Genomic DNA, 14463 nt, shown 5'->3' with positions numbered 1-14463 from the left:
TCTTCCTCCTCCTCTCAAAAACCTCAGAGTTCCCTTAGAAGTTCACACATCTGGCCAGTTCTCATCCACCAATTCATAATGACTCCCATTCATTCAATTAATATGCATCCTGACCTTCGTCATCTTGAGAACCACAATCTATCCAATACACAGACTTCTAAATTTTTTCACCTACTCAGCTCCAACTTTTCCCTCCTACCCACAGGAGCCCAACTTCTCAGGTCAAACTTGTACTTAAATATTTATGAAACCTGAAATTCCCAATTGCCATCCCTGTGGTATAACAAAAAATGTATTTGGTCCTAGACAAGTATGGTGGCACAAACCTGGAAGGCTCAGGCTGGACGAGATTTAGCTCAGTGGTGCCACACTGCCTTGTAAGCCCAAGTTCCTGAGTTTGATCCCCATACCCCCCCCACTCACACAAATGGCAGTAAAATCACCAAGTTCAAGGCCAGCCCACGCAATTTGGTGAGACCTTGACTTCCCCCACAAAAAAAGCTGGAGATGTAGCTCACCACTTACTAGACTCAACATCCAGCTACCACAAAGGGGAAAAATTGGTCTTTGTTTCAGGTTCCTGGCATGAACTCCAAAAACCTTTGGCACCACCTGAATGATAAGTATTGTTATTCACAAGTCTCTTCACACCACACCAGAGTTTACGCTAATAGGTCATTCAGAGTAGAGCTCACAGATAGCTACCAAGATAGGGAATATTTAGCAGAAAGATCACATACATGATTAAAGGGTGATAACTTTCAGTCCCCCTCCCTCCTCTCTTCCCATCTCCTTCCTTGACTCTGTTCCACTTGCTAGAAGAGGAAGAAGACTGGAAACTTAATACAATGACTAATGACAAATGGTTTAGTCAACTATGTCTTTGTAATGATGTATCTATGAAAATAAAAATTCTTAAACTGAGATTAGGAGAGCTTCCAGGTTGGTGAACACATCAAAGTACTGACGAGGTTAGTATGCCCAGAGATGGCACAGAAGCCCTGTGTACCCCTCCCTATCACATCTTCCCCGTACATCTTTTCCATTTGGCTTTCTGAATGTTATCCTTTATAAACCAATAATAGTAGAAAGTCCTTTCCCAGGTTCTGTAAGTCATTCTAGCAACTTATTAAACCAAAAGACAGGGTCTTGAGAGCCCGAGTACAGAAAATGAGTTAGACATACAGGTGGCACCCATGCCTTTGCAAGTGGAAGATAGACAATATTAAAATTGGATCAAATAGAGGAATACCCACTTGGTGTCAGAGAATTGAAGGTTATAAGGAAAAAAAAATCAAACATAGTGTCAGAGAACACCACACAATAACTGTTTGAGCTCACTTAGCCTAGACTGCTCCCTTCTCCCACTGCAAAATCTCTCTGACCTCATCAAGACTCCACTGACTCTACTTTCGTTATCCAGGACCTTCCTGTCACCTTCATTTTCCTTCTAACCCCACTTACACTCTATATGGGTTACTGCTATAATCACTCTCTTCCAAAACACTAACACCATTATTGCCTTCTCAGTGCCAGCTCCAGAGTAGTTTAATGTTGCTAGGGAAAAAAAGTACGGAGCTGGCTGACTGTTCTATAAGTTTAGAACCACAAACCTAAAATGGACACAAAAAATTGTACATAAGTTATTTCCTTTAAATTCACCTCCCCAATCTCTGAGAAGACTGCTTTATGATCTCTCCCATCTCAACATTCCCCAGACTCACTCTCTACCTGATACCTTCACTTCATATTTTATTAATCAAACAGTTGCACCCAAAGGAGTCCTCCTTATATTGTACCACTAAATTGATAAACCCCTCATCCTACATTCTCTTTGCTCCTATAAAGACAGATAAAATGTCCTCAACTCTTATAAAGGCTAATCCTATTCTTTCTTGTATTCTCAAGAACTTGGTTCCTTGCCAAATCACCCTGCTACATAATCCCCTTCTGTGTCTTCCACTGATCATTTTCTATTAGACCACAGATTCTCATTTTTGCACAGCAATGGATACCTGGCAATGGCTAAAGACAGCATTTGCTGCAACCCTATACTACATAGGGGCCAAGAATTACATTAACACTTTACTATAGACAGAACACTTCTCTCACAACAAAGAATTTCTGGCCAAAATATCAACAGTGCCAGCTCAGAAACTCTGTTCTAGAGTCATTCTACTATCTCTCATCTTCTAAGGCCCTCTTGAGTCTACATTCCTTTAAAGCTATACCTTTACTTCTATGCCTTTCTTCAGAGCAAATATTCTTCAATGTTATCTCCACTTCTTCACCTACTTTCCACCTATCCAGACTGAGTTCCACTCCACCTTTTGAAATTACTGCTGTCAAGTCCCTATATTTAATCTCTGACCAAAGCCTATAAATTTTAGGTAAAAAACATGTTAATGTATCCTTTTTTTATACATTTCTATTTTCATCACATTGTCTGAACCATCAATAGCAGTTCCAGCCACAGCATCTTAGCAAGTGTCTTGGTTTTCATTTAATCCATTTCCTTGGAGAAAATAAAATGAGCTTTTAAAAATGTGCATCATTAAACTGGGTGCAGTGGTACACACCTGTAATCCCAGCACTCTGGAAGGCTAATGCAGGAAGATTACAAGTTCAATCAGCCTGGACAACTTAATGAGATCCTGTCTCAAAATAAAAAATAAAAAAAGGCTGGGGATGTAGCTCAATATAAAGCACCTGGTGTAATCCTCAGTAACACCAAAAAAACCCAAAACAAAACAAAACCAAAATCACAAACAAATAAAAACCACTTCCTTGCCTAAGTCTTACAGTGATTTCCTGGTTCCCTACTATACTTTAAATTGTGGCTGGCTCATACAGCTGACTTCTCATCTTTCAGATCAGATCACATGACACTTTATCAGAAGTCTCTCCCAACTAAAAACAGTCACAACTTAAAAAAATTTAAAAAGTAGTCCTGAGGGCCAGGGATTTAGCTCAGTGGTTCTGGTGCCTGCCTCGCAAGCACAAGGGCCCGAGTTCGATCCCTGGTACCAAAAAAATGTGCAGTCATGTGCAGTCATGTGCAGTCATGACTACACACCTATACCTGTTACTCACTTGTTTATCACCATGATTACTTCTTTCTTTGCACTTAATTATCTTATTTAATAATAAAAAAAGTATTACACTGATGGCTAATACCTAGATATTCTTTCTCTGCATGGGTACTATTTATTTAATCCTCACAATTTATTATTATTTTTATACACAAATGATGAAACTAAGATGCAAAAGGTCACACAGTATAAAACAGAGCTGACATTTAAACCTAACCATTCTTGCTCCAGAGCACACTACTATGATATATTTTGTTCCTTTTTTTAAAATGGTGGTACCAAGGATTGAACCCAGAAACCCAGGGCTTTCATATTGAACATTCCCCCCTCCTTTTTTTTTTTTTTGGAGACAGGGTCTCACTACATTGCTAAATTACCCAGGGTGGGCTTGAACTTGGGATCCTCCTGCCTCAGCCTCCTAGAGTGCATGGAGTAGAGGCACATAATACTATGCCCAGCTTGTTCATTTAATTCATTACTATTTGTCACATAAGCAACTGAAAATGAACTCTCATCCAACTTATAAGATTACTGTCTGTGCATAAAAAATACTTGTTTAAATAACAAATGAATCGCTGGGCGTGATGGTGCACGCCTGTAATCCCAGCACTCCTGAGGCTGAGGCAGGAGGATCATTGTGTGTTTGAGACCAACCTGGGCTACACAGTGAGTTCTAGTTCAGTCTCAACTACATAGTGAGACCTGTCTCAAAAAAAAAAAAAAAAAAAAAAAAAAAAAACACAACAACAACAAAAAAAACAAATGAATCACCTAACTCTGCTTCCACGGTAAGAACCATGAGATTTTCCATTCACCTCTTTAGTAGTCAGTATTGCAGACTATCCAATAAATGGACTATGCAGTAAATGGTCATATCTAAATTCAACAGATATAAACTAAATTTTAACTTTGCAACCTTATTCCATGGAAAGAGACTTACCTTTTACTTGTGTAAGGTCTATCCCTTTCTCTGCAGCCAACTTCTTTGCAAGAGGACTAACAAACACCCTTCCCCTAGGTCCAACTGGAGTAGCCAGTGCAGCAGGAGTGCCGGAGGGCATAGGAGTTACAGGTTGGGGAGTTGGAGGAACAGTTGCCACCTTTTGAAAAAAGTTACAAATCAATAATTCATAACTGTTCAGACTGGTCTGAAAGATTAAGAGTTTAGATTTTATGAAGTTCAAAGCTATCTTAAATAATACTCATTTTCATATACAAAGGGCATACGCACTTTTTCCCTCTTTAACATCATATAGCTACATGAATAGGAAGAATTCTTTACATCAAAGACAAAACAAAACAAAAAAAAAAGGTGGGGCCGGGAATTTAGCTCAGCAGTTCGGTGGCCTGCCTTGCAAGCGCAAGGACCAGAGTTCAATCCCCGGTACCACAAAAAAAAAAAAAAGACAAAACAAGCTCATCTTACTCTGTGATAACAAGGAAAGGTGGGGAATTTAATACTGCTGACTTGTATATAAGATCCTTATATCTTTTCTTAACTTTAATCTCTTGCCACTTTCTCATTAAGTCCATTACCAACATGGTTTTTGTATTTACTTAATCTAACTTCAAAATACAAAATTATGCAATATGGTTCATATTAAAAGTATCTCGGCCGGGCGTGGTGGCACATGCCTGTAATCCCAGCACTCTGGGAGGCTGAGGCAGGAAGATCGCTGTGAGTTCAAGACCAGCCTGGGCTACATAGTGAGATCCAGGTAAGTCTCAACTACATAGTGAGACCCTGTCTCAAAAAACAAAAACAACAACAACAACAACAACAAAAAGTATCTCAAACAAACCAGTACTACCACTTGTCAGCTCCCCATGAATATAGGGCAGTCAGAAATCAAGTCTAAATGTCTAAATTCACATGATTTCAGTATCTGCAGAAGTTCATTACAAATGTTAGCTATGCTTGAAGTTAATACATGTTGACGTTACAGGTATATAGTGTACAATACAAAGTATAATAAATTCTGTGGAAAATGAGTCACATCATGTCAAGGTTTCAATGTACTGCAAACATATCCTTAGCCTGCTATCATGTATAAATATTGTGTATCATGTATAAAGACTAAACATGACAGAGTTTACAAAGTTGACAAAACGAGGAACAAAGCCCTACCACCTTCCATAAACATGCTATTTACACCCAAAGCAGAAACATGGTACTTCAGCTTTGTTCTCAACAAGACTCAAGACAGCAGAGGGAAAATAGCTACAAGGGTCAAACCATTGACCATTAGATGACGGTACAATGCAACACAACATACTCCACGTTTCCCCAGATGTTTATTTATGCACTATCTTCTTCTTTATTCATCAGATCTTGGAGCTGAAAGGAGCCTAATTCCTTTAATTTAGAGATGAACAGAATAAATGTTCTCTTGACTAGAAGCATACCTACCAGGGGTTGGGTAGGTGGTGGTGCTTGTGGTTTTAAATCAGTTACTTCAGTTGGCCTATAATCAGCAAATGCTGCTATATCAGCCTCTTTTTCTACAATGATGCAAAGTGGGGTCCCTAGAGGGACGTCTCTTGTGCCTTCAGGCACCAGGATTTTTGCCAGATAACCTTCTTCCTGCACTTCAAAACCTTAAACAGAAAGAAAAAAACACTATGGAATTTAAGACTCCATTATCCATACAAACCCATAGCATAGTTTTAAGAAAAAGACTTTTATCAAACTAATTATACAGCTTCCCTGCAAGCTATTTAACCTCTTTATGGCTAGGTGTGGTGGTGCACACCTGTAATACCAGCACCCCTGGAGGCTGAGGAAGAGGGATCACAAGATCAAGCCCAGACTGGGCAAGTCAGCAACTTAGTGAAACTTTGTCTGAAAATAAACAATAAAAAAGCACCAGGGTGGGCCAGGAATTTAGCTCAGCTCAGTGGTGCCGCCACCTGCCTCATAAGCACACGGTCCAGAGTTCGATCCCAGGTACCAAAAAAAAAAAAAAGTACCAGGGATTAAGTAGCACAGTTCTTATAAGGTCCTGAATTCAATCCTCAGTACCAAAGGAAAGAATAGGAATTATTATAGTACAGTCAGCCCTCCCTATCCACAGGTCCCACATCCTTGGATTCAAACAACTGTAGTTCAAGAATACTACACTGTTAAACCAGGCATGGTGGCACATGCACTCGGGAGGCTGAAGCAGGAGGATCACTGTGAGTTCAAGACTAGCCTGGGCTACACAGTTCCAGGTCAGGTCCAACTACATAGTGAGACCCTGTCTCAAAAAAACTAAAAAGAAAAGAAAAAAAGAAACTACACTGTTGGGCCAGGGATTTAGCTCAGTGGTTCCACCACCTGCTTGGCAAGCACAAGGTCCCAAGTTTGATCCCTGGTACCAAAAAAAAAAGGAATGAAATGAAAAGAAAAGAAAAATAAATTACTGCGTTGTTGCTGACACATAATACATAATTAGGTCTATGATGACTGCATCTATGCTGAATACCTATAGACTTTTTCTCTTTTTATTATTTCCTAAACAATATAGTATAACAACAATTTATACAACATTGATGCTGTATTAGTTATTATAAGTAACCCAGAAATTACTTAAAGTAGGGGCTGGGGATTTAGCTCAGTGGTTCTGCTGCCTGCCTTGCAAGCCTGAGGTCACAAGTTCGATCCCTAGTACCAAAAAAAAAAAAAAAAAAAAAAAAAAAAAAAAAAAAAAAAAAAAAAACGAAATTACTTAAAGTATACAAATTATGTAAAGTAGGGGTTAGGGCTGTAGGTCAAAGAAGTCTTATTCAGCTCACACAGGGGCTTGAGTTTGATTTCCAGCACCAAAAATACAAAAATTCAACAAACAAAAACATGCAGAAAGGTGTACAGAGATTATATCCACATACTGTGCCACTCTGTAGAAAGTACCTGGGTATCTGCAGATTGCCAGGCATGGTAGTGCACAACTGTAATCCCAGCACATGAAAGGCTGAGACAGGAGGCTCGCTGAGATTTCAAGGCCAGACTGGGCTACACTGTGAGTTCAAGGTCAGCCTGAACTATGTAGTGAGATCTTCTCTCAAAACAAAACAAAACAAAATAAAACAAAACCAAAGCCATCTTAAATTCCTTGGTATTTTCCTGACTTGGAGATGATTTTCTCCTCTTTCTTCCTTCTTTCCTTTCTTTTGCCCAGTTTACATGACAGTGGTTCTGGTATAGCTTCTCAGTAACATGAAAATAAAGCTATAAAGCAAACTCTGGCCCAAACCCAATTATACACATTTTTGCCATAAAATATCTTGCTCTGGGAAATTAATTCTAAGAACTGTAAAACTGCCCCTCACTGATCAGAGAATGGCAATCTTTCTCCTCACTGGAAAACTCAGTGCCACAACCATTAAGAGCTGAAGAAATCTCACCTATAGTGGCTTTGTCAGTCTCTATCTCTGCCAATAAGTCTCCTTCGCTTAGCTTCTCTCCTACTTTTTTTTCCCATCTCTGAACTGTGCCCATGGTCATGGTAGGAGAGAGGGCAGGAAGAAGTACCTATAGAAACAAATACATATTACTGCATAGAACTTGGAAGCACCAGACATAAAAGTACTCAGGCAAGCCTACAGTTTCATGGAGTGACAGTGACTGTGACAAGTCAAATGCCCATCACAGCAAAAGCAAAGTATCTCAATAGCTTCCTATCAATTAAATCCTTCAGAGCTTAAGCTTTATACTTAAACTGTAACATATTCTGATAGTCTTTCCAAAGTCAAAAGCAACAAGAAAATGGGAAAGACTTCAGTCAGAATTAATTCTTCAATATATACCTAAACACAAAGCATGTTTTCATCTTTTTTAAACACTTAGGTTAAGATCACAATTTGTCATTTTCACAGAATGATTTTGCTCCAGGTCACTCTTAAAATTTTGCTATGCTCTATATTTATCATCTATTTATCTTTTTGTCCACAAGAAACCACATTTATTCCAAATTTCCCAAATATAAACTAGCACTAAGAACTATCTTTGGTGAAGGCTGGGGATTTAGTTCAGTAATGCTGCTGCCTGCCTTACAAATGCAAGGTCCTGAGTTCCATCCCAGTACCAAAAAAAAACTATCTTCGGTGAGTACAGTTAGTAAAGACATATTATATTCCTGAAAATTACTAACAGAATAGGTTAAGTGTTCTCACTATAAAAAAAAGTAAGGTGGTATATTAATTAAATGTAGCCATTCCACAATGTATACATACTTCAAAGTAACACTATAATGATAAGTTTATAGAACTTTTATGTACTCAAATTGTTTTAAGAATTAAAATGTAAAAAATAACTTTTTTTGGTGCTAGAAATTGAACCCAGGTGCTAGAAATGTGAAGCAATGAGCTAATTTACCAATGAGCTAAACCCTCAGGCCCCCCAAAATTGTTCTTATAATAGCCATTTCTATTCCAACAAAACGGAAACATCAGATTGGCTGATATACACTTAAAATTGTTTTCCTATTGATACAATTTATGTGTCCACTAAATTTGGATGGTTTTTCACTTATGGACTTCATCTGATGCCTACAGTCTTTTGTATCTAATTAGCAAGAGCTTTATCCTGAAGGAAAAATAATATCTCCAGAAAGGTGAAAAAAGCAAAATAAGACAAAATACTTTTAAAATGCTTTTCTCAGCTGGGCATGGAGGTGCACACCAGTATTCCCAGCATTCTAGGACACGGAAGCAGGAGGATCACAAATTTAAGCCCAGTCTGGGCAACTGTGTGACTTCACAGGATCCTGTCTCAAAATAAAAATAAAAAGGGGGCCAGGGATGTAGCTCAATGCCAAAGGTCCTGAGTTCCTGAGTTCAATCCTAGTACTGAAGAAAAAAGTTTTCCTTGTTCAGAATTTGCAGTCTTCATCTTCTTAAGAATTAGTGGGGCCAATAATCTCTATATAATATCCTAAAGGATAATGAAGGCACAACCCTAATATCTGCACACAAAGCCATAAGAGGTTTTTTTTTGTTAATTTTTTTTGAGACAGGGTCTCACTATGTAGCCCAGGCTGGTCTCGAACTCACAGTGATCCTCCTGCCTCAGCCTCCCGAGTGCTGGGATTACAGGTGTGCACCACCACACCCAGCTAAGAGGTTCTTTCTTACTACGACATAATTTGCTGAATGAAATTAAATAACTGTGACTTGAACACCAAGCAAAATTTCATCATAAGTGATTACTAACATAAATGTTACTAACAGACCATGAGAGAAATATTACTGCCAAAGAAAATGATTTCTACGAAAATTTTCCTACAAATACACCATTATGGAAAGTATTAATCCTTTAGAAAAAGTATGATAAGGTTTTTATCTACTTCCAACATCAAAAACACAAACACATATAACCCTACAATCTAACATACTGTTTTAATTTCCTAGAAAATGACCTAAGTTAGCAGAATCAACAGAGATTACATTTCAGTCTTCAGCTTTGTTATATTATTTTATATATCTAGTCCACACTTACTCTTTTTTTTCACACTTAACTCTTTATTGCCAGTTTTCTCATTTATAAATACTACTCTTTGAGTATTTTACCCACTTTTGGAAAACAGACCACTAAAGGAAAACACTAACTGGGGACTTTCACGGAACAGTTAGCACCTGAGATTTACTATAAACTATGTGCACAGGGAGAAGTTGCAAGTAAAAATCATTCTCAAAATCTGTAATGTTCATATTTTTAGTGAGAAGCATCAAGCATTGTTCTCTATTCAATACTGAGGCCGAGAAAGATTAAAGAAATTATGTAATTTCACATACCTAAAAATAACAACTAAGAATAAAAGCTGTCAATTTTCATGGTTAAATATGTTATCCTAAATGACAAGAGCTAGCCACATTCAATGCCAATTTCCAGGATGCAAAAGCTAATGAAAAATATACAAATAAAGACTTGTCTTGTAGAGGTACAAGATCCCAACAATGAATGTAACTGTACTGTATCCCTAAAATGTACCAATAAACTCAATTAAAGCTGAAAAAATATATATATACAAATATATGAAAAATATACAAATAAAAAATCAACTAGATCAGTGGTGGTGAACTATGGCACGTGTGTGATTGTATATTGCTTTTAAGACAAAAGATGCCAGGGCCAGGGATTTAGCTCAGTGGTTCAGCCGCCTGCCTAGCAAGCTCAAGGTTCTGAGTTTGATCCCTGGTACCAAAAAACAAAAAACAAACAAAAAAGATAAAAGATGTATGAGTCTTTTCTTTAAAAAAAAAACTAAAACCTCAGTCTTCAGGTTTAACTGCCGTGCTGGCACTTTGTGATAAGTCAGTTTTGGGTTGCAGCAGTTTGGGCACTTAGTCTATAAAAGCCTTCACCATCAGTGAACTAAATCAAACACTCAGAAATTAAGCCTCACCTGCATGTGAGTAGGATATGAGCTACCAGGAGCCTGAGCAGAAGAAGGTACAGGTGTTGAAGCAGCAGTAGTGGGGGCGACAGTTGGTGCTGGGGCTGCTTGTGGGGTGGGTGCTGCAGTGGAATCCAATGTATAGTTCTTAAAAGCCTCAATATCCTCAGGCCTAAAAAAGGAAAGAATGCACAAATATAAAGGAATTTACAAAGCAGATTCAGTTATCACAGGTGACTCCAACAGTCCTTAACTTCTAATTTCTCAAAAAAAAAATTTTTTTGAGACAGTTTCACCTTGTAGTTCAGGATGGCCTTTGAACTCACTATGTAGTCCAGGCTGGCCTCAAACTTGCAGTGATCCTTCTGTCTCAGCCTCCCAAATGCTGAGATCACAGGTGGGCGCCACCACACGTGGTTCTCAATTCTTAATTAATTCTGATAAGCACTGAACTCCCACAAATAACAGAGATTCTACTTACTTTCCAACTGTGATACAGATGATGGCTCCAACTGGAACATCTCTGGTACCTTCAGCAACAAGTATCTTTGCCATATAACACTCCTCTACGCTCTCAAATCCAACTGTGGCTTTATCAGTTTCAACCTTTTAACACAAAGTAGTAGTGTAGGTTTGCGTTGCCAGTATGCAGTTTACTAGCACATGTCTAAAAATTATACAGCTCATGACCATGTGAAGATAAAAAGTCATAGATTTGAAAGGAGTTACTAAAAAAAATCTTGGGTAAAAAGCCATCCGGCCAGCTGCCCAACAACTTACCTAACAAATCACCTCTAATATCAAATTGTGAAAATATCTGTTTCTTAAGTAAAGAGAATAACTAGCCAATCAGAAAACCCAGTCTGTTAAGCAAAGCTAGCCCTCAGAACACAGCTCCGCAAGTTAAAACTCACCTCTGCAATTAGATCACCCTCATTAATTTTTTCCCCTTCTTTTTTTTCCCAACGGGCTATGGTGCCTGCCTGCATCGTGGGGGAAAGAGAAGGTAACGGTACCTGAAAGACAAAAGGGAAAAGCACTAAATTTATTTAAACTACTTAACTCAGTCTGGTTTAAACTTTCACTCAATTCAATACGCTGCCGTTTACTGAGTGCCCTTACACACCAGGCACCGGGGATACAAAGGGAGCTGTTGCCCAGCAGTTCAGGATTTAAAGTGGCAGACATCCTTCTCTACAGTGCTGTGAGTCTGACAAAGTACGAACCTCAGCAGACGTTCTGCACACAGCCCCACGTTGGAGCTCTTCTTTCAATGGAATAGATCACGAACGGAAAGGAAGCTCACGAACTGCAGCAAAGCTAGGCACTGGACAGGGGCGATGACAGACAGCGGAAGGAGTTGGAAGATCACTGATACCTCGGCAGGCGGATTCCCAAGGCCAAGTCGGCCCTGAAGGACAACCGGGTCTCGGGGTGGAGAGCTCACCTTCTGATGAGGAGGGAGACTGTAACAGCGGCGGCCGGGAGATCCCAAAAGCTGCTGCAGTAAGCGGTTCCGTGGAGTGGCGCCAGAGCTGGTACTCCAGCCGCACAGAGCCCGGACCCCGCCATAGCCTGGGATGGTCGTGCTGTTGGAACGAGCCGGGGCGCGGCCAGCCCGGAGGCTCACACACGGAGCTCCGGGCCCCTCTCGCAAGGCCGTCCACCGAGCCCTGAGTCCTGTCCCCGGGGCTGCACGCTGGGCCCGTCGCGCACAGACACGCCACATAGCGCAACTGAGTCCCACTCCCCTAAATCTCCGCCGTCTCCGGAGTGACCTCTCCAGGAGCAGCGCGGCTTTGCCGTCAGCCGCTCCGCGCAGCCGCACGTTGTCGTAAAACCGGCGCCGAGCACTCACGCCACCTCTACCTAGGCTCGGAGCGCGCGGCTTCTAGGCTCTGCTTCTGCCGCGAGCCGGGTCTTAGCGAGCGTCCCGAAGCGGATTGGACCCAATGCTAGAAGCCCTGGGGGAAGGGGCGTTCCAGAGCAGCTACCGCAGAAGCAAAGTTTGGGAGACGTGAGGCAAGGAGTGGGGTAGAGCATTGTCCTAGAAGAGGCATCCTACAAATTAGGACGGCGCCTGAGTCGTGAGAGACGTAGCCGAAAGGCAGGGACGTAAAACAGCGGAGAGCGCCGGGCTGATAAGAGGTGTTATACTCAGGCTGGGCCGAAGCGAGTGGCCTTGTTTTGAGAAAAAGCTGGGAAATGAGCCGGAAGACAGACCGGACCGCGGGCGCTTTCGGCCAAGGGGCGTGGCTTTGGAGCGGCGCCCCACGAAACTGGCGAGGAACCGCCCGCGGGCGATCGGAGGGTTCCGGTAAAGTGCTCTGCGGATCCGAAAGTGACCGGGTTTGGGGCCCCATCCTGCTCGAGCTGTCCTACGACACAAAGATTCAAGTGTGCAGCTCCACCGGGAAGGGGAGTAGCAAGTTTTCCATTCAGATAATGTGAAGGACAGCCAAGAGGAAAAGTACATTGTCCCATTCAGGTGTACTGTAGCAGGAGTAAAGGCAGTTCTGTGTATTAAGATACACATTTGCAAAACTGATTTGCTATCCCCTAGAATCCCTTTAAATAGCCGTTTTTTAAAAAAGATACAGCGCTGTCAGGAGAAATGTACTGTTAACGCCACTTTTTGTATGACCATCAGGTTGCACAACACAAACTACGGTGGTTAGATGTCTCTAGGTCATATAATCTTTGGGGGGTGGGTACCGGGGATTGAACTCAGGACCTTGCGTTTGTGAGGCAGGCGTGGTGGTGCCACTGATGTAAATCCCTGGCCCTAGGTTCCCTAGGCCTTATATTCCGTAGGTCATTATCAGAACATCATTGTGTGGGTAATGACCCTCTTTGTTTTAATGTAAGACAGTTTTTTGTACTATGTAGTCTGGGCTGGCCTGAAACTCCCCAAAATCCTGCTGCCTTATCCTCTGGAGTGCTGGGATTACAGGCGTGCGCCACCACTCCCAGCTGTTCATGACTATTTCTGTACCAAAACTAAACTATAAACTAGTGGAGGCAGCAAGCACGTTGCACTGTTTTTCAATGTCTCTGGAGTGTAGTACAAATAGGAGTAACTGAGTACATGTCTTTTGAACTAAACAAAAACACAGTGTCCAGTAGTACACTTCTGTAAATTTATCATCTTATAATTAGAAAATGTTATTTCTGAGCTGAAGGTGAAATTGGATTAGGAGGAAACCTTTGCTGCTTTTACACAATCAAAAGTCTCCAGTGTACAGTGCCACAGAGCACCAAGAACAGAAGAAAAAGAGGGGGAGAACTTAACATTTGAAAACTTATTCACCCTTGCTGGTAATTAACTTGGAAAATTAAAAGAGCCGGGAGATATTACCAAGTTCATACCTAATTAAATTGGAAATGTTCAAGCCGGCACCACTGCCTAAAAATAACAGTAGACAGTATGATCAAGAAATATAAAATTTCCAGATTAAATGAAAAAAGGATATTTGAGGCCAGGCATGGTGGTACACGCCTGTAATCCCAGCACTTGGGGAGGCTGAGGCAGGAGGATCATTGTGAGTTGGAGACCAGCCTGGGCCACATAGTGAGTTCCTGGTCAGTCTCAACTACAGAGTGAGACCCTGTCTCAAAACACAAAAACAAACAAACAAAAAACATATTTGAATTAAAGAGAAGCAATTATGTAGAACTTTACATATGAGTAACCTTTGGGAGAAGCATTGAAATAATTGTGCTTAGTGAAAAGGCTTACACTAACTTTCATAAGTGATTATAAAAAGGTTTTAACTATTTTGAATTGACTAAAATCTTATCACAATATTTCCACTGCATTTGAATTCAACAGTTGCATCTCAATTAGCCTGTTTGAAACTATGAGGTGATCTGCACTTTTGCTGTTCACTGGGGTGGGCTTACTTAAACCTTGCTTGGGATTTTTCAAAGAGTGGAGCTTGCATTTTGAATGTACTTTTGACTTAGGTGTAGCTAAATTGTAAGGCACAGCCCAA

General features: G+C 40.6%; 1 protein-coding gene across 1 annotated transcript in view; it reads right to left on the bottom strand.

The window, feature by feature from the left end:
- The window catches only part of Dlat (dihydrolipoamide S-acetyltransferase), a 28710-nt gene extending 16416 nt beyond the window's left edge, over positions 1–12294 (bottom strand). The window contains exons 1-7 of the mRNA XM_010610704.3: positions 11916–12294; positions 11383–11484; positions 10950–11074; positions 10478–10640; positions 7479–7605; positions 5503–5690; positions 4033–4192 (exon numbers count right to left, since the gene is read on the bottom strand). Coding sequence (XP_010609006.1) covers positions 4033–4192; positions 5503–5690; positions 7479–7605; positions 10478–10640; positions 10950–11074; positions 11383–11484; positions 11916–12197 — 1147 coding nt within the window. The 5' untranslated portion in view covers positions 12198–12294. The remainder of the gene's footprint in view (positions 1–4032; positions 4193–5502; positions 5691–7478; positions 7606–10477; positions 10641–10949; positions 11075–11382; positions 11485–11915) is intronic.
- Positions 12295–14463: the final 2169 nt, after the last annotated feature.

The sequence above is a fragment of the Fukomys damarensis genome, unplaced genomic scaffold, assembly GCF_012274545.1.
Source record: "Fukomys damarensis isolate Sample0158 unplaced genomic scaffold, DMR_v1.0_HiC HiC_scaffold_16, whole genome shotgun sequence".
Taxonomy (NCBI): Eukaryota; Metazoa; Chordata; class Mammalia; order Rodentia; family Bathyergidae; genus Fukomys; species Fukomys damarensis.
Note: the sequence above shows the minus strand (reverse complement) of the source record. Positions and strands in the feature narration are given on the sequence as shown.